The following is a 21,738-nucleotide window of genomic DNA, read 5'->3' as shown; positions in this document are numbered from 1 at the left end:
ACATTCCTGTCTTTTGCGAGCAATATCGCCGTTATTTCTGCTTGGATTTTGTTGATTTTTGAGTATGCTGTAGCTAAGACTATGTGCTATCTAAATCACCCCTCATTTTGTCAATAAGATGTCAGGATCCCGCTCATGATTATGATCTTCATCATGATCATCATGATCATCATTATCATAATGATGATAATCATTTATCAATTACATTTTCATTTCTTTGAATAAGATAAAATCGTCAAAATGTTATCTTCATGATGTAAATTAGAGTCAAAGGTGTAACTGGTTACTGCGCAGGGTCAATGGTCATATTTTTTCAATCTATCTTCCCTAGATCCATAATGATCAAGGGGACACAATTTAAACTTGACATATGGATAGATCTTAATGAATGAAGCATTTCATGAAATAATATGATATCGTGTAATGCATTCTTTATTATGTAAACCATTAGCATACGTATCACCTAATTCGTCAAAGTGACGAATTAAAGTCTAGTTAGGTGATACGTACGTAGACGTATCACCTTTTGATTTCGTCAAGATTTTTATTATTTATTTATTTATTATTATTCTTCCTCGAATTTGTTCGCAGGATATCTCAAGACTGAATGAAGCCATTGTTATGAATCTTTCAATGATGATAGATCTTAGTCTAACTTAGAACTGCGTGACTTTTCAAAGACTCAAAGTCATCGTGACGTCATCCAGGCGCCATTTTGTGAAAATCAACTAATGATCATATCTTTATAACGAATAATAATTTTTCATTCATATTTATCATGATTAAGATCAATATCCGTCCGGTCAAGTTGAGGTCAATAAACGTGCGTAAATGTGCGCGTGCGCGCTCGACCGCGCGTTTACGCGCGCGCAAAAATTAAAAATGCTCTAAATCATCCCAAATTTTTTTTGCATACTTTTTAGGCCATATGGAGCATTTGATAAAAAATTACGCACACGCGCATGCGCGCGCGTTTTCGCGCGTACTGGCATTTTGCAACATAGAATCGCCGATTTTTTTTCTGTCATCATATTCGGTACATTTTTCCAAGCATTTTGATAATTTGTTCACCTTTTATTAACGCAATGAGCGTCCGTCAAAGTTGACAGCACGCGCGGATTTGCGTTATCTTTATCCACAATACATGGGCAAAAACATGCCTATATAAAATTCATTGTAACTCTTTAGAATAGATAGAAACTCCTAATATTTTTCATATTTGGATAGATTATGAGTCGGAGATATGATTTCATGTCTCATTTGATCCTCAATTAACTCATGACGTCATCATAATGGCCTCCAAACTCAAAATTTTAATTTGCATATTATGACGTCAGCATATTTTTGGAAAATTGATTGTATCTCTGTAAATATGGATCAATTTTCTTTTTAATTTTGATATGTTCTAGCTGAGACAATTTTATACAAATGTAATGTTCACAATTTTTATTTTTGACAAAAGTATCATGGTGTATTTTTGCGATTAAAGGAGGCATGTCAATTTTTCGCATTTTGCGTGTATTCTCTATGGGACATGACTTTTTCTCAAAACTGGATTCTACACTCCTGTCTTTCGCGAGCAAAATCTCCGTTGTTTTAGCTTCGTTTTCGCTGAGCTTCGGATATGTTGTAGCTGAGACAATGAGCTATCACAAGTGTGCCCTTTTTTTCGATTAGATGCCGGGATCATGCTCATATTTCACTTGCAAGGTAGGATTTCTGAATTCCATTTCCTGTTTACGTGTAATCGCTATGGGAGATGTTTTGGTATATCGGTAACGCACTTGACTTCCAACCTCGAGTCCGGGTGTCTCCAACACTTTTTTTTTCTCACTTTTTTTTCCTTTTGACCTTCACTGTACCATCTCCTTTGATTATTTAAACACGTAGATTCGCAAATAATGTCATAAATAACCCTTTTTACTTTATTATTACCCTATTTTCACTTAATCCATTACTTTTTGCGTGTAATCCCTATGGGAAATGACTTTTTCTCAAATCTGGAGTCTTCATTCCTGTCTTTTGCGAGCAATATCGCCGTTATTTCGGCTTGGATTTTGTTGATTTTTGAGTATGTTGTAGCTGAGATTATATGCTATCTAAATCAACCCTCATTTTTTCAATAAGATGTCATGATCGCGCTCATGATCATGATCATGATCATCACGATCATCATTATCATAATGATGCTAATCATTTATCAATTACATTTTCATTTCTTTGAATAAGATAAAATCGTCAAAAGGTGTTCTTCATGATGTAAATTAGAGTCAAATGTGTAACTGGTTACTGCACAGGGTCAAAGGTCATATATTGTTTCAATCTATCTTCCCTAGATCCATGATGATCAAGGAGACACAATTTAATCTTGACATATGAATAGATCATAATGGGAGAAGCATATGAATGGGAGAAGCAAAATAATATATCGTGTAATGCATTATTCGTTATGTAAACCATTATCATACGTATCACCTAATTCGTCTAAGTGACGAATTAAAGTCTAGTATTCATTTTGTGTCTGTATAGAAGAAATTGTTATTATTCTTCCTCAATTTTGTTCGCAGGATATCTCAAGAATGGCTAAAGCCATTATCATGAAACTTGCCATGATGATAGATCTTAGTCTAACTTAGAACTGCGTGACTTTTCATAGACTCAACATCATCGTGACGTCATCTAGGCGCCATTTTGTAAAAATCAACTTATGATCATATCTTCATAACGGAAAAGTATTTCTCATTCATATTTATCATGATTTAGATCAATATCTGTCCGGTCAATTTCAGGTCAATAAACGTACGCAAATGCGTGCGTGCGCGTTCTTCCGCGCGTTTACGCGCGCGCAAAAAAATTAAAATGCTCTAAATTATCCCAATTTTTTTTGCATATGTTCTAGGCCATATGGAGCATTTGACAAAAAATCACGCGCACGCGCATGCGCGCGTGTTTTTTGCGCGTACTAGCATTTTGCAACATAGAATCGCCGAATTTTCTCTATCATCATATTTAGCACATTTTTCCAAACATTTTGATAACTTGTTCATCTTTTAATAACGCAATGAGCGTCCGTCAAAGTTGACAGCACGCGCAGATCTGCGTTATCTTTATCCACAATACATGGGCAAAAACATGCCTATACAAAATTCATTGTAACTCTTCAGAACAGATAGGAACTCCCAATATTTGTTCATATGTGGATAGACTATGAAATGGAGATATGATATCATGTCTCATTTGACCCTCAATTAAATCATGACGTCATCATAATGGCCTCCGAACTCAAAATTTCAATTTGCACATTATGACGTAAGCATATTTTTGGAAAACTGATTGTATCTCTGTAAAGATTGATTGATTTTGTTTCAAATTTTGATATGTTCTAGCTGAGACAATTGTCTACAAATACAGTAACCACAATTTTTCATTTTGACAAAGGCATCATGGCGTAATCTTGTAATTAAAGGAGGCATGTCAATTTTTTACATTTTGCGTGTATTCTCAAAGAGACATGACTTTTTCTCAAAAGTGGATTCTACATTTTTGTCTTTCGCGAGCAATATCTCCGTTGTTTTAGCTTTGTTTACGCTGAGATTCGAGTATGTTGTAGCTGAGACAATAAGCTATCACAAATGTCTACTACATTTTTCGATCATATGCCGGGATCTTGCTCATATTTTACTTGCAAAGTGGGATTTTAGAATTCCATTTTCGTTTACGTGTAATCGCTATGGGAAATGTTTTGGTATATCGGTAACGCACTTGACTTCCAAGCTCGAGATCCCTGATTCGAGTCCGGGTGTCTCCAACAATTTTTTTCTTCACTTTTTTTTCCCTTTGACTTTCACTGTACTATTTCCTTTGATTATTTAAACACGTAGAATCGCAAATAATGTAATAAACAACCCTATTTACTTTATTGTTACCCTATTTCACTTAATCCATTACTTTTTGCGTGTAATCCCTGTGGAAAATAATTTTTTCTCAAATCTGGATTCTACATTCCTGTCTTTTGCGAGCAATATGGCCGTTGTTTCTGCTTGGATTTTGTTGAGTTTTGAGTATGCTGTAGCTAAGACTATGTGCTATCTAAATCACCCCTCATTTTTTTCAATAAGATGTCAGGATCCCGCTTATGATCATGATCTTCATCATGATCATCATGATCATCATTATCATAATGATGATAATCATTTATCAATTACATTTTCATTTCTTTGAATAAGATAAAATCGTCAAAATGTGTTCTTCATGATGTAAATTAGAGTCAAAGGGGTAACAGGTTACTGCGCAGGGTCAATGGTCATATTTTTTCAATCTATCTTCCCTAGATCCATAATGATCAAGGGGACACAATTTAAACTTGACATATGGATAGATCTTAAAGGATGAAGCATTTCATAAAATAATATGATATCGTGTAATGCATTCTTTATTATGTAAACCATTAGCATACGTATCACCTAATTCGTCAAAGTGACGAATTAAAGTCTAGTTTCAATTTGTTTTTGTCAGGCTAGAGAAATCTGAGGCCGCTTTATACACACTCCTCCCTTTTGAATATTCCTAAACTCCAGTTGTTTAAACCCAAAATACCAACAGTTGAGCAAAAACTAAATATAATCCACTTCCATTTGTGAGATTTCTTTCGCAACTAAATATTCGAGCCTTCAGAAATTATTCTATTTGTATATAGTCAGAAGGAAAAACTTTGAATTTCAAGGAAGCTTTAAAGTAACTCGGTAACATTGTTGAAGGTTGATGAAAAAATTGCTTAATTTTTGTATAAAATGTTACTTACTATATTCCTTCTACTGTACTAATCCTTTGACATGCAAAAAATCCTGAAAAAAATCTCAAACCACGAAGATATCTATGGTTTTCTTTGACCCCATAGTGATTAACAGTAAATTCTCCCAATCATTTTTGGATTTTCCCAGACGTTTTTCCATGAAAAAAAGACATAAAACAGGCTATAAAAAATCTGTCAACACTTAATTGTCTGAAATGGAATGTAGAGCCATTTTATTGCTTTGTGACGATTCACATTCACCTAAAATGTTATTAAATTGTAATAATGTAGTTGGGAGAATAAAGGAATCGCTCAGATCAAGTTTTCCCAATTTGTACCATTTGTACCATTTGTACCATTTGTCCGTTGTCACTGAAATTTTCAGATCATCTTTAATTGTACATCTAGCAATGAAGTCACTACCTTAGCACCACTATCTCTCATCTGAGCAATGTTACCAAGTCCCTTTAGGAAACAGCTTAATATTTTGTTTATTTCAAGTCCATTCTTTTACGTGCAGTTGTCAACAAGGAGTCGTAGATGGCGTTAACCAGTATTTGCCATGCTACAGCCCCTTTAAGATATAATGGCGCCATCTCCGTTTGAGAATATTATTTATATCCGTTTCATATGGAAACGTATCATCCGCTCAATCTGACTTGCGTGCTTAGAACCAATAAGCATTTTTCCATGAAAAAGTGAAGTTTTCTAAAATGTGCGTTTCCTTCCAGCATTAGGGTGCCCAGGAGTCACTCGGGTAACATTTCATAAAGTATAATATATAAAGACCATATGCAAATTTTCTGTACTTTTGTCGGAAAAAATAGATTTATCCAGCACAATGTCGTCTCTTTTTGCGTTGGAGAAGAGCAAAAAGCGAGTTTCAATCATACTTTGACCACTCTCGCAAGCTTTCACTCGTTTCACTGTAGTCAAGCGACTTTGGGGCAAGCGGTTAATGAAAATACTAATCGTTAGCTTTCTTCTGGTATTAAACTTGTTTTGATTGATTGTATCATTTTGTCGGAATAAAGGAAACAAAAAATATCCAATTGTTAGAATAAAACATGCATTTTGTTTCTATAGTTTCATTCAATAAATAAGTCAATAAAAGAGTATGTTCTGCACAATAAAAAAATGTGTGTCCCTATTGTACAATGTAATGTGTCCCCTCATTTTGTAATAGTTAATTTACCCATTCACATAATGAAACTACCTGCCCTGTGAAGCCAGTGGCCCGTGACCCCTGAGCACTCAACACCGTGTGGGAGTCAGTTTGTGGTCAACTTCTTTTATGAGACAAATCAAAGCAAACGTTTCCATATGTAAAGCGCTTAGAGACATTTGTATTAATAAGCGCTATATAAAAGCTTATTATTATTATTATTATTATAAATCCACAAGAAAGCTTTAACTCGCTCTCTTGCCCGTCGGCTTAAATATACGTTTCTGCAAATGAAATTAACAACATATTACGGAATAGTGTTAAGCAACCACCTCAAGAAACAAAAGGTCCTTAACTTGCTGAATCGATGCAATCGTTGCAGAATTTAGTGGAAATGTAGAGAGTAAGAATTATCGATCAAGGTTATGATGAATGTGTATACACAATAACAAAAGAAGGGTGTAGACAGGAATTTATAGATTTTGTTTAAATCAACAATTAATACTCATTCCTGGGGAACATCACTCTTTAACTTGTCTGAAAGGAAGAAGATAAGATCTGGTGTTTCCTAAGGATCTGTATTAGGACCAACTTTGATTTGTATCTTTATAAATGATCTGCCATCAGCTAATTCTTATTTCATATTCCATTTTTTTACCAGCTGACTTGGGCAAAATTCATGTAAATATAGGCAAATACCAACATTCCGAAGATACAAAATTGGTACATTGCTAACAAATTTACAATTAAATATATGAAATTATATACCTCTCTTTAAAAATCTAGCCATCAGATTTAAGTCATTCCCGTAAAGAAACGAACAATGCCAGTAACGGTTAATATGTCATGATTGAGATTCCCGAAAGATTCCGGGTACCGGGAAAATAGTTTGATGAGATCCCCATCGGTTTACGTGTTCAAACTTACTTTGTGCTTGCGCGGATACCACATAGTGATTATATTGATTATAACATTCAGTCATCTTTCCAGCGAAGATTAACAGACAGTGTCTCAGATTCTCTGTGATGTTTTACCAATTTTTACTCAAGAAACGGATAAGGTAAGAATTCTTGGTTGATTGTTGTGTCAATTCGGTATATAAAGATATATCGACTGCTTAAATATTCGAGGCCTGGCTGTTGTTATACTGCCGCCAACCCAGGCGCGCCTCTGGGTCATGGCATGATGCAACGTCCCCTTGAGCCTCTAGAAACAGCCAGGCCTATACTTGCAGTCGAAATATCTATACTAATTTCATGTGCATAAGTAGTAGGAGGAAGAAAAGTGTATGAATGATAGACTGTAAAGTCGCTGGCGAGAAAATTAAAAAGGTCGATTTCGCTACTTTTGTTGAGGATAACATTGATACACATCTGTTTCGGAATAACCATATTCGCTTTTTTTAATCAGTGTATTAGAAAGAAAGTTTGAGCGTAATTTAGATTGCGGCATTTTTTCTTAGGCGCACTTGCAAGACTAGCCTAGGAAGCATATTGTATTGGGAGAAAATGGCAGTTCTTGCTATAATATTCAGTGAATGGAGCACTCATTGAACTTCACTACTGAAACTATTGCGAATCCTAATTGCGTATAATTTTCATGATCAATCAATTTCTCCTACCATGTTTGATCCAGTTATTAACAAATAATAGTTTGCCTCATATTTTAATAGAGTACTGTGACATTATATAGCAAAGCTATTCCACAAGACTAAAATAAGATGGGTAATTCCGTCTTTCACAAGGTCAAATTTTATTATCTTTAATTTATGGGCAATGAATTTTGGAACAGATTACCTATTAATGTCAGATAATAATACATCATATAATAATAATAATAATAATAAATTTATATAGCGCAGCTTTTATACAAAATATATTCAGCTGCGCTGGTTAAAAGCTCCTTTTTACTAAATTCTACAAAATAAGATCTCTCAGTTGAACAAATAAGTTTTTAAATTGGATTTGAAAACATTGAGAGATAGAGTGCTTCCTATTTCTATTGGCAAGCTATTAAATAGTTTGGGGGCAGCAATAGCAAAAACACGGTCCCCAAGAGTTACTTTAGTTTTGCCATGGGGAATCTGAAACAATAATTTATCTGTGGAACTGCGCAGGCTACGACTGTGTGACTGGACTTTGAGTTGAAGTAACTCTGTGATGTAATTAGGGGCTTGACCACTCAATGATTTATAGACAATTAACAATATTTTGAATGAGATTCTTTGACGGACTGGCAACCAGTGGAGTTCTCTCAGAAGAGGTGCGGTTGAAGTGAATTTCGACCGACGGTAGACAAGTCTTGCACATGCATTTTGGACTCTTTGTAACTTAGCTATCAGAGAATCAGGCATTCCAAACAGCAACCCGTCACAATAATCAAACTTACTTGTGATAAGAGCATGTACAACCAATTTCATACTTTCTTGATCGAAATATTTGCGGATACGTCTGAGATTGTACAGAAGATAGTATGTTGATTTGCATATATTTTTAACATGTGTTTCCATGTTCAAATTAGTATCAAAGTATACTCCTAAATTCCTTGCTGTAACAGAGGGTATCACATTGGAGGATCCAACTCTTACACCGTCAATGCCTTTTTTGAGATCTGTTGTGGAGTTCCTTTAACCAAAAATTTACTCTTACTATCGTTTAGCTTAAGATTATTATTAAGCATCCATCTATGAATAAAATTAACACATTTTCAAACATTGAAACACTTGCATCTTGAGTATTAACAAAGAATTATGTTAGAAGTCAATTGTCGAGCTTTATTTTCACATTCTCTTTTACAAAGATATACACATACGTCTGCAAGTGGACTGAGGCCGGCCCCGGAGGCGGCTCGACGTATGTGTAACACTAACACCAACTTTTTTTGAAAAGCCGGACTGAGGCCAGGTGGACTCAGTCCACCTCTGGATGTGGTTTGAAGCCGGCCTCAGTCCCGCAATCAGTAGGTGTAACACCAAAATGGACTCGGGGCCGGCTTATGAGCAGAAGTGACGTGACCTGTCATCATACTCAACATGATACATCGAGCGCCCTTTGCCACCTTCTCCTATGTTATTCTTTGTTTTTATCATTCTATCACTTTCTCTTTCTGTCTTTCCTGTTGTTCTTCTTTGTTTTTATCATTTTATCAATTTCTCTTTCTCTCTTTCCTTATGTAATTCTTTGTTTTAACCATTCTATCTCTCTCTCTTCTGTCTTTTCTTATGTTATTCTTTGTTTCTTCCTTCTATCACCTTCTCTTATGTTATTCTTTGATTTTATACTTCTATGAATTTCTCTTATGTTATTCTTTGTTTTAATCATTCTATCACTTTCTCTTTCTGTCTGTCATTTTGTTATTCTTTGTTTTTATCATTCTATCACTTTCTCTTTCTGTATTTCCTTATGTTATTCTTTGTTTCTTCCTTCTATCACCTTTTCTTATGTTATTCTTTGTTTTTATACTTCTATGAATTTCTCTTATGTTATTCTTTGTTTTAATCATTCTATCACTTTCTCTTTCTGTATTCTTTGTTTTTATACTTTTATGAATTTCTCTTTCTGTCTTTCCTTATGTTATTCTTTGTTTCTTCCTTCTATTACCTTCTCTTATGTCATTCTTTGTTTGTATTACTCTATTACTTTCTCTTTCCGTCTTTCCTTATGTTATTCTTTGTTTTTTATCATTCTATCACTTTCTCCTTCTGTCTTTCCTTATGTTATTCTTTGTTTCATCCTTCTATCACCTTCTAAAAGGTAAGAGGACATATATATATATTTTTTGGGTCCCCTAAAAATCGCAATGACTCAGCCAGCCGCTGAATGAGCGGGGGGGGGGGGGGGGTCTGGGGGAAGAGGACATATATACTTATTTTTTTGCTCCTGAAAATTTGAACATCGCGCTGGCCGAAAAGAATCGCTGTGTGGGGGGGGGGGGGGGGGGGGGTAGTGCGCACTAATATATATTTTGATTATTTGAATTTAAAACGACTTAAATTTCTATTCCTTAAATTCTATTATAAACGACTGATGTGGAAGACTAGTTAACGCACCCTTTCGGCAAAACCGGGGGGGGGGGGGCGCTTTGGACGAATGGTGGCGTTCCAGTCACCGGGGGAAGAGGACATATATACTTATTTTTTTTGCTCCAGAAAATTTGAACATCGTGCTGGCCGCAAATTCGCTGTGTGGGGGGGGGGGGGGGTAGTGCGCACTAATATATATTTTGATTATTTGAATTTAAACGACTTAAATTTCTATTCCTTAAATTCTATTATAAACGACTAATGTGGAAGACTAGTTAACGCACCCTTTTGGCAAAACCGGGGGGGGGGGCGCTTTGGACGAATGGTGGCGTTCCAGTCAACGCGACACTCCCAACGTACCCTTTCGGCACAACCGGGGGGGGGGGGGGGCTTTGGATGGATGGTCGCGTTCAAGTCGACGCGACGTGACGCGACGCTCCCCACCTTTTCGGCATAAGCCCATTATTACCAGGTGATACGTACTGTATATCCGTATCACCTCTTGATTTCGTCAAAATTTGTATTTATTAATTTGTATTACATATTTATTCATTATAAGTTTATATACACGGCCCGTATACGTATCACCTTTTGATTTCTTCAAGATTTTTAGTATTTATCATTCATTTGTTTATTTATTATTATACCATGAATTTGTTCGCAGAATACCTCAAGGCTGAATAAAGCCATTTTCATGAAACTTGAAAGATCCTAGTACAACTTAGAACTGATTGAATTTTCAGCGACGAAAGGTCATCCTGACCTCATCCAAGCACCAGTTTGTGAAGATCAACCCATGATCATATCTTCATAACGGAAATTTATTTAGCATTCATATACATCATGATTAAAGGGATCGTTAAACAATGTTAAATCTGAAATGTACGGCCCTACGTGTTATCAGTGTATGTGATATGGTGTTATATTGAAGCCCTAACAAAATTGCGCTTCAAAATGATCAAGAAGTGCCTCAAAAAGTAAAACAACCTTTGAGTGACCGGATTTACCATACTTGTTTTCCCCAATAGACGGTAGTGTTATAAAAAACCGTTTGGTAAACGCAAAATTTGATTTGGATTTTTAAATCATAAATATCTAGATAATCAGACAGGCGATCGGCCCAGGCCCCCCCCCCCCCCCCGCTCCGAGAACGGACGGACCCCATGCGTGTTGCAAAAATGTCCTTTTCTTAACAAAAGAAAAAGGTCGACCCGTATTGACTTTACACACCGGACTTTTGCTGAAAGGGGCGGGGGGGGGGGGGGGTTGCTGAAAAAGGCTCGTATACAAAAGAAAAAGGTCGAGCCGTATTGACTTGACACACCGAACTTTTGCTGAAAGGGGGGGGGGGGTCGGTTGGAACACGCATATGCGTACCCTAAATAACACTGAGTGGGGGGGGGGGGGGCAGGCGATCGGCTTGTAAAAGTCACGGGGTTCCTGACTGACCTAAAGGTTTACAATTATCATTGCAGCATCGGCTAAATCAAGGACTCTTTTAAAGGATCTAAGACAAAGTTACTGGATCGTTTTAAAGTAAACCTAACCCCAAAGAATAAGTGTAGGTTTTTCTGAGAATGAGATATATTCTGCCCTTTGATGTACAATGTTCCTTACGAAAATGCACAAGAGATATATAAATGAAGATATACCTAGCATGATGTGATGCCATTTAGCATGGCATGGGCGCAGCCATTTTCTTGAAAAAGTGACGTACCAGTCGAATTGGTACATGTATCATGCTCCAAGCTTTAGTTAGAACTAATTTTTAAATCAATAACGAAACCTTTTATTTTCAATGAGGACAAATCCTAACTGAGAAGATAAAACAAAAAAAAATCATATTTGGTAAACAAATAAATAACAGGGGAACAAATGTAACAAAATTCATTTATAAATACTACACTATAGTAGTTGACAAATCTATTTCATTCATGAGAACACTTCAACCCAGAAGAGCATCAACTTATTTATGCAATTTGCGTTCTGGCAATTCTAATACAAAGAAAAAAGCAGGTGAATGAAATGCTTCATCACCACACACGTCTTGGAAGGAAGCATCCATAAATTTGAATAAATACTTGATAAACGACTTCGCATAGTACGTTACGTTATCAAGAAAATGGCAATACCCGGGGCGATACTCTTGTCGTGCTGAGAAACCACATTATTCTTGCATCATACATTCTGGTATATTGGTCAAAGAACTTGCCTCCAATTCCGATAACTAGTAGGCGTTGTGGCGTTCGCCTGTAATCCAGCTAACAGTGGAAGTTACAAACTGATTCAGCCGAGGACGCAGGTCTGAAACTGAGTCACATCTTCCGGATGGTGACGCTAAAGGTCGGTCCCAGACGGAAATAATCATATCTGATTGATGATTGATACACGTCTGTAAAAACCCAATTACACACACACACACACACCCCAATTCCGGCGACCAAGGGTCCCGGTGGGTCAAGTTTTTGTTGTTACTTTCGTTTTATATTTTATTTTATCACCTTCTTCGACTGTTACAGTAGGTGGTTCTTGTATAGCGCTCATGTCTGTCACATGCGACACTACTGGCGCTCCTGAATATTACCCTGGCTTTAGCATGGCTGTCATTAAGGCGCTGCTAGGACAATAACAAACACTGTCATACAATTCCTAATTGTTCGTGTTATAGTCTATGGGAGAGGAATGCCAATAGTTTGCGTGCAACCCTATAGTAAATATGATTCCTTGTCGTATATTAAATCTACAGGGCTAATCTCCGAAGTATCCTACAATATCTATTCTCCATTAACATGTATATTGATTGTATGTGTACGTACCCCCCCCCCCCCCCGATCTCCCTTTCTCTTTCTCTTCCATCAATCTTTCTCTTTTTCCGTTTGCTTGGCTATTCCTATACTTTGTTTTAGTCTTTTTTTCCTAAGTGTGCCTATTGCTTTTTTTTTAATATCCACCTCCTCCCTCTTTTTCTTTCAGTCTCTAAGTCTCTCTCTCTCAGATCAACCTTTTGATTTCTTTGTTTGACTAATTATCCCGATTCTCCAGTTTCTCCCTTCTCCCTTCTCCCTCTGTCTGTTTATTCTTCCTAAGCCTCCATATGAAAGATTACGTAGCCTCCTTAAAAATATATATTATTGGGCCGACAACTTTTGTTGCAAACGGAGAGCATGGTATTCAAACTTTTTTGTTAAAACAGCTCACTTTATACCAACTTAGATTCGATATTCGAACAATGCCTAAATGGGTCAAATTATAAGTCAAGAACGTTAGGAGGTCCCACCACGGAAATTGTGCTTAAGCATGTAATTAGGGGAGTTCGATGTGGAAAAGAAAATGTTCTGTTAGTGCATAAAAGTAATAGCAAAACCCAGTTACGAAGGAAGAATAAATATCAACATTCATCCTGCGGCGTTTTCAACACGGGATGAAACTGACGAACGCCCCAGTTTGAGGCCAAGAAAAAAAAATTAATTACGCAGGGCTGCCCAGTCATAAGGCTTCACTCCTGGCCCCTACCTATGAAGGGATCGATATCCCCCGGGTTGATCAGTTTCTGGACGTACCACTGATGTATATCATTCAGATCGTTCATTTTACATACTGGACATGTTGGAATACGAGATTAAAGCTTTTGGACGGACTATTGAGTTAGTTTTTCAGCAGATTCTGCAAATTCGTAAGAGTCCTCTGAGCATTTGTTAATTTGTTCTTGATACCTAAGACTGTAAAGAATGAAAGAATATGTGATTGTTTACATTGGAATATAATACCTGCAGGCGCATCAACAGGGGGGGGGGTTGGGGGGTTAACCCCCCTTTGGTATTTTTGTGTGTGTAAACCCCCCTAAATTTCCCTAAAACGCCCCCCCCCCCCTTTGGATTTTTTATTTTTTTTTTTTTATTATAAAAAAAAAAAAAAATTCCCATGGCTGACCTCAAAAAGATGACCTTACCCCCCCCCCCCCCAACGGAGCAAAATGTCAAATTTTCGAATTTCGATACCAAAAAAAAAAAAAAAAAGTGTCCTCTTAAAAAAAAAAAAAAAAAAAAAAATTCCAATGGCTGACCTCAAAAAGATGACCTTACCCCCCCCCCCCCCCCCCCCAACGGAGCAAAATGTCAAATTTTCGAATTTCAATACCAAAAAAAAGTGTCCTCTTAAAAAAAAAAAAAAAAAATTCCAATGGCTGACCTCAAAAAGATGACCTTACCCCCCCCCAACGGAGCAAAATGTCAAATTTTCAAATTTCGATACCAAAACAAAAAAAGTGTCCTGTTACCCCCCCCCCCCCCCCCCCGATTATTCAGCGGTCGGCTGAGTCGTTGCGATTTTTTGGGACCAAAAAAAAAAAAGAAAAAGGGACCTCTTACCCCACCCCCCCCCCCCCCCCACTTATTCAGCGGCTGGCTGAGTCGTTGCGAAATTTTCGGCCCGATTTATAAATGTTAACCCCCCCCCCCCCCCCCCTTGAAAAAATCCTGCGTACGCGCCTGAATACATGTACATTGTCTGCCTAAGCGTAATACAGATATGTATGACCCGAATTCATATCTGACAACAAAAAACTCAAAGAGTTGCCAATAAGCATCGAAAATCTGTTTTTGGTAATCATTGCAAACGTATTTCATTCTCATTTGTTTAAAGACACTTTGGCTCTCCATCGAATACTCGTTTAATTTGTACATTTGGTCGTTTAAAATTGCCTCCGAAAGAGGAACACTACTTAAACGAAATAAACAAATAACACACTAAGCAAATAAGAATATAATACGATAGTGCTAATATTTCCCAAGTTTCCTACTATCCGGAACAACATTTTGAATGCAACCTTTCCCCTAATTATATATCACGATCTTGTCAAGAATTGATCGTAAACATTCACCAAGATTAATTTGTGCAAGGGTGTTCATCACTCAGTCAATATAAGGGACGCGCTACAAAAGAATAATTGCTTCGTTGAACTATGAGCCCTACCCGTGTAGGGTCCATGGTTGAACCAATCGGTTCAATAATCCATTTGTTGTCTTTTTATCAGTTTCGTCATGACGAGTTTTCTCTCTTCGTGTGTGGACAAAAGTATATTGTTACCTGTCTCTCTTTCTCGCCATTTCTTGATCAGTTTTTGCTCCCATTCTTCTTTCCCAAATCAGCACAATCTGATAATGGTAAGCAGAGTACAGGAAGTGTTTTATAGCAGTCGGTGTACTTCATACTCTGTATACTCTAAGGTGTTTGAGTCACTCTGTCTGTAAATCTTCATATCATGTAAGTATATATTATTCTCATAATTACATTTGATTCTGGAACGCTTTTTCTTCCTGTTGGAAATGTTAATAGGAAGGCTGCTATCTATCAAGAGTATATAAAATCACCAATAAGTTCAGTTAAATTCCATTCCATCAATTCAACTAAAAATCTACTTTAATTCTACCTTTTTCTTTCCCTTATTAAAGGGATAGTTGAGTTTTGTTTTGCAGAGGGTGCTACACAAATAAAACAATTTTGGTGAGATAATTAAACAGATAAGTGTCTAATTTGAAAGAATATACGATTTAAATGACAAAGTCATCTTTGTTTTATTAAAATCGGTTCAGAGACAGCTGAAATCTCCTTAAATATAACCATTCATAATATTTGTAGTGCCCCACAAATATTCGGTAATTTTGGACCAACCGTTGAAAAAACGAGGTAGCGCCTTTTTATTTAAGGCAATGACAACGTTGGCTTTTTGTTGGCTTTTTCGTGTCGGTTATACGCACAAATAGCCGGCCCGTGTATTGTTGTTTAACGGTCTCTGTATTTTGGGGAAAGTGGAACTAAATTGGTATGATCGTCTTCTTTCTAAATTCACACAGTTTGGGGTCTTAAATTCTTTAGGTTCTAAAAGGGCACTAGAAATGTCATAAATTAGAATAAGAGCAATGCCCTTTGAAGGCATTTGCGGTCTTAAAGGGATCCGGTAACTTTGTCTCAGATTCTGAAACAAAATCCTGGATTTAGCTCATGCTGCAATGATAACTATAAACATTTGGGTCAGTCAGTCAACAACTCAACCTAAGTTTATAATATAATGTATACAATTCATGAATACATGTAAATGATTGTGGAGAGCATATTAACACAAGGAAGAATGCGTCAATCAATTTCAAATTGGACTGGTATTTTCACTTATTCATATTACAAACAACGGATCATTTAAAGGGAAACAAAAATGATTCATTGATAACAAACAAAACAATATTCAGATCAAAGATATGGGTAAGATCATAGGTAGGCCCCACTCAAGATCCAATCATGAACTTGTACTTTCATATATCATCCTTTTTCGTCTCTCTATATGATGTAGAGGTTTTCATGAATTTGAATTTGAATTTGAAAATCGTGATTGTTTTTCGACAATTGAAAATATATACATAATGCTGCCCATGTCATATGTAAATTCCCTATGCTTTGCACACGAGCCGTCATTTCGATTGAGTTATATACATATATATATATATTAAGACTATTGAATTGAATCTGTGCATACTCCAGTATTTTGAATCAAAAGTTGCACTTTTTATTTTACAATCACTTTTTGTCATCCTGACATGGCGCGTCATAAAGGATCACATTAGTCTCTGACTCAGTCATTTACCTCAGTCAAATGACGCCTCGTGTGCAACGGACAGTAGCGATTTTATAAAAGTTATGTAAACCACTTCTCTGTATGATTTTTATTTCTATTTTTCAGAAGACGACTCGACGACGAAAGACGAATTAATTATGGAAGGTAATATTAATATATTAGAAACAGAGGCCTTATCTAGGGGTAGCGATACGGATCTCTGGGTGTTTGAAAATTATAACCAGCGCATCGCTATAGCCACTATCCTCTGTTTAGTCTTCATTGTGGGATCCATCGGCAATACACTGGTCATCACCGCCGTAGTCCTTTCCCGTGAACTGCGCTCATCCACCAACTGGTTCGTCGTCAACTTGGGATGTTCCGATCTTCTCACATGCCTCTGTCTCCCGTTTTATGCTGTCGCCATGCTAAGCCGTGACGGATGGCCTTTGCCCGGTTGGATCTGCGTAGCCAATGCGGCCATGGTAATGATCTGTATGGGTGCCAGTGTCATGACGCTAGCCCTTATTGCCTTTAACCGCTGGTACCTGCTGACAAATACCCGTAAACTCTCCGAAAAACTCTATACAACTAGAAACATATGCTTCATGGTGGTAAGCGCTTGGCTGTACCCAATTATTTTGGTTCTGGTACCTCACTTTGCTTGGTTAGGCCGACTGGGATATTCTTACGAGTACAAGTCATGCTCGCAGGATACGTCACTTCCCACTTCAGACTTATATAGTTCCATAGCCATGGCAGGTGCAATCATGCCTGTGTTCACTGCCATCGTTGTTTCCTACGTTCGGATCTATCTCTTTCTTTCCAGACATAGTAAAAAGCCTAAGAAGCACATACAGGAAGGAGCACCCCAGACGCGTAACTTGGACAATGTGAACTTGGTTCAGTTAACTGAACCGAGTACTTCCACACATGAAGAGACGATCACACAAAGCCGTTCAACTTCAAACCTTGACGCACCATCATTAATAGCCGTAACATATACATCAAATGGAGAGGGCAACTTGACACCCCTTGAAATTTCTGAAAATCAATCAAGGTGGCCTCCAGAAGACAAATGTAACCAAAAGTATGACATCACAGTTACGAAAAAAACATGCCGTTGTGGTACTAGCCTTCATCATCTGCCTGCTCCCGTTCGGTGTGAGCGTTTCCGGTTTTCTTAGTGACCCGGGCATCCCTTGGACAGGCCTGCTGTTGGCCGTCAACAGTTGCGTTAACCCTTTGATTTACGCCGGGATCTGGAGAGAGTTCCGCAACGTGATGCTAGCCATCATTCGCTTTCGCCTAAAGGACATCCCGGAGCCAATCACATGCGTCCGTCGCTTTGTTTAATGATATAGGATAATACAAGTAGACTGACAGCCCAACAGACAGTTTCATAGCCAGGTATTGTCTTTCTCTTGGGCTATAGTCAAAGAATCCCGAGGAAAGTAAATATATCATTTGAGATATGTACAATTTGATATTTTAATATTTTCCCATGAGCATAAGTTTACGTTCCTTGTTAACAGGACTTACTCGTCATCGCCATGATTCAAAGAGATAATACAGAACTGCATGTATTTAACATAGCGTTAAGAAAGGGAAACAAGATAATTCTAAATCATTAAAAGAAGGAAAAAAAAGAAAGTGTGTAACTAACAAAATGAAAACGTGTGGGTGCAAATTATAGATAACATCAACAAATTGTAAAACAACTTTAGAATTATGACAGGGTAATGCTTAAAAAAGCGAGTTCGTAATTAGCCACTGGAGTCGTATGATGTCAACATGTGATAGGTCACATGAACATATCTACAAAGATTACTCGGACGTTCACTCGCACGCTCTGTGTAAAGTACATAGGCTACGTTTGGTGTATGTTTTACCGACTGTTCATGCTTTCTATCTTTTTATTCATCGAATATTCATACAAGAGTTGTTGACAAGGATTGGGGAGGCTCCTTCGATAGATGATATACGTTTGTGGACCATCAAATCATCAAACTTCTCATAGAGGGGGACTCGGATCGCGATGAAAAAGCAAATGCTCGTTTGAAATTTGTGTACAGATATCAAAGTTGAATGGATTTTAAAATAAAAGCAAGACGTATACTATGTTTTGTTCTTATTCAACGTTTATTTGACTATGCAAACGCTGCATGGTATAATAACATTACAATTAAAGGCATCGTTTAACAATGTAAAACCTGATATGCACGGCCCTATACGTGTTATCAGTGTCTGTGATATGGAGTAATATTGAAGCCCTACAAAACTGCGCTTCAAAATGATCAAGAAGTGCCTCAAACAAAGTAAAAATCTTCGAGTGACCGGTTTTACCATACTCGTTTTCCCCAATATACTAAAGTGTTATGAAAACCGTTTGGCAATCGGTTCTTAAAATTTGTAATTCCAATCATAAATATCTTGATAATCAGACAGGCGATCGGCTTGTAAAAGTCATGGAGTTCCTGACTGACCTTAAGGTTTATAATTATCATTGCAGCATGAGCTAAATTCAGGATTTTGTTTCAGATTCTGAGACAAAGTTACCGGATCTCTATAACAAGTCAGATCAGAAGAAGTTGAAAATTTAACAGAACAAAATAGTGAGATTCATCAAATGTACTAGTCAAAGAACTCGTGTTGGCTACAGCGAACTTTCTAAGTCTGGTTTTCTTGAAGTCAACCAGAGATCAAAACAACTCGCATTGCATCAAGTGCATAGATATATCATACTAGGCCGAATCATTACATTTGATCCCACTTCGATTTTGTTACTGAATTACATGATTATAATACAAGAAATAGCCGATTCAACTTTAACTTACTAGAAAGAGTAGGTAGTACTGGATATTCGTTATATTACATTGCCATAAAACATTGGAATTCCCTTCCTAATGATAATAGGAAAATATCAAACTTTACTCATTTCAAGCGGAAATTAAAGGAATACCTAACACTTGAGTGTCAGAGGAGAAAAGCAAATGACATGTTTATTTGATTAAAATAGCCTGAATACAGATTTTGTTCTTCTTCTGCGGTTCATTCTTTTTAATTTTGCATATACTTATGTTTTTGTACGTTATTGAAATTCAACATATTCATCATTATTTTCCTCTTCTTCCTCCTTCTCCTCCTCCTCTTTTTCTTCCTTTTCGTCTTTTTTTTCCTTCTTGTACTTATTATCATTTCTAGTTTACCTTCAAAGCTAATGGGTATGTCTCGAATAAAACTGACCCAATATCTGAAAACTATTCTCCATTGCGACTTTAACCTCCTTTCAAATCATTTTGAAAACCAAGATAATTGCAATAATTGAAATTTGGTTTGAACATCTACCATGTTTAAACCCACCTCTCTGCAGGACAATTACCAACCGCTCTTTTTCTTTTTCCTTTTTTGATCCCCAAAGAAAGCTGTAAATAAATCTGTTTAGACTGACAACGATATTTTGTGGAATTGGTAAACATGTCGAAATGTATACAAATTGGGAAGCAATAGGCATTTTTATAATTTTCATTTCCCCATAGTATGTCAGGTTCCTCATTTTACAAACTCTCAGCAACGACTTTACTTTTTCATGTTTCAAATTCAAATTTAAACTTTCCGATTCTTTTTTTTCCCCGAGTTATGTACACACCTAAGTATTTAATGGGATCATTATTCCAATCTACATCGTCTAATAATTCTACCTGAATAGCAGTTGACATGACATTGGTTTTCTTAAAATTCAGTTTTGGCTCTGCTAAGACCGCAAATGTTTTTACCTCTTTTATGGCAATGTTTCCAGCTTATATAGAATTAACACAAATTACCGTGCCATCTGCTATTTGAGATATATTGATATTCTCTACAACTCCGGGTGGATTTTTCAAAGAAATACAAATACCTTTTACGTTGGTATTTTGGTTTATTCTCACAGCCATAACTTTGGCAACCATACAGTTTAAAGCTGATAGCGGACAACCTTGTCTTACACATTGTTCTATTCTGAAATCATTATCTGGATTTATATAAATTAAATCCCCCAAAATAAGTTTTGGCGCACTTTGGTTCCTCTCTAGCCTACGTATACGTAATCAACCCTACGCCTGTTCTAAGCAATCGTAAGCATAGGTACGCCAAAAGCCGCTTTCACACCGGATCTGCGTAGAGTTGCGTAGTGTGGTGTACCAACTACGCCGAAATTAGGCTGTGTATTCATGAAAAAATGTTACTTCGGCGTAGTCCCTGCGTAGGTAATGCGTAGGCTGGCTCATGATTACGTATACCGTTTGCATATGCACCGCGTACCTCAGGCGTATGTAAATTGGTGTACATATGCGTACAATTGCTATAACAAGCGTAGGGTTGCTAACGTTTACGTAGGCCTGGCGTACAGGTTTGCTTACGGTTGCTTAATACGGTTGATCACGGTTGCGTACAACATGCGTAGGCCTACTTTCTTGGTTTAGTATATACGCCTATATACGTTTAGTTACACATGTAACATCTTTGAGCAAGAAAGTTCATGCTATTGGCATCTTTTAAGATTTGGGTACGGCCATCTATTGTATAAAAAGGGGATCATGGGGGTCCAACGGGTACCGCTATGTTTACTATATAGGGGGCGCAAGAAGCTACAAGTAGTGCAGTCCCGCTTTTAACTTCGATGAATAAATTTGTACATGTTTTCATATCAAACAACGACGTGTATCTTAGCACAAAGTGATAATATTTGCAAAACTATAATCGTTGTAAGGTTGATGAGGGTTATACAGTGATTATTATAGTAGCGCTTATATTAGAAATATACTCAAAATTTGAAAAAGTCGTCTCATTTTCCGTAAACAGTTTTGTAACGTCCGAAACAGTTTTCAATTTGAAGTAGCAGAAAATATATGAACAGCAGGATATATCTATCATAACATTTTTTTAACATCTCATGGCAGCTACCCACCAAAACAAAGAAATTTGAAATACATTACTACAATACTATTTTATAGTTAAAACCAATTTTGCGTTAACAGTTGTAACGTCTGAAACAAAAAATACCAATAGAATGATGATGATCCATATTTTAAGGTTTCTAGAGTGAATAAATCATTATGAAATAAGTTATTATAAGTCTTAACACAAGTCAAAACACAAATCAGGTCTTTCAAATC

General features: G+C 36.8%; 1 protein-coding gene across 1 annotated transcript; it reads left to right on the top strand.

The window, feature by feature from the left end:
- The first annotated feature begins 16,740 nt into the window (after window positions 1-16,740).
- LOC591944 (octopamine receptor 1-like) lies at window positions 16,741-17,938 on the top strand. Its single transcript, XM_030995111.1, has 2 exons — window positions 16,741-17,146; window positions 17,643-17,938. Exons 1-2 carry the CDS (start codon window positions 16,741-16,743, stop codon window positions 17,936-17,938), a joined length of 702 nt encoding a protein of 233 aa, XP_030850971.1.
- Window positions 17,939-21,738: the final 3,800 nt, after the last annotated feature.

Source organism: Strongylocentrotus purpuratus, unplaced genomic scaffold (assembly GCF_000002235.5).
Source record: "Strongylocentrotus purpuratus isolate Spur 01 unplaced genomic scaffold, Spur_5.0 spur5_scaffold_21, whole genome shotgun sequence".
Taxonomy (NCBI): Eukaryota; Metazoa; Echinodermata; class Echinoidea; order Camarodonta; family Strongylocentrotidae; genus Strongylocentrotus; species Strongylocentrotus purpuratus.
This window is presented reverse-complemented; position numbering and strand designations above follow the sequence as displayed.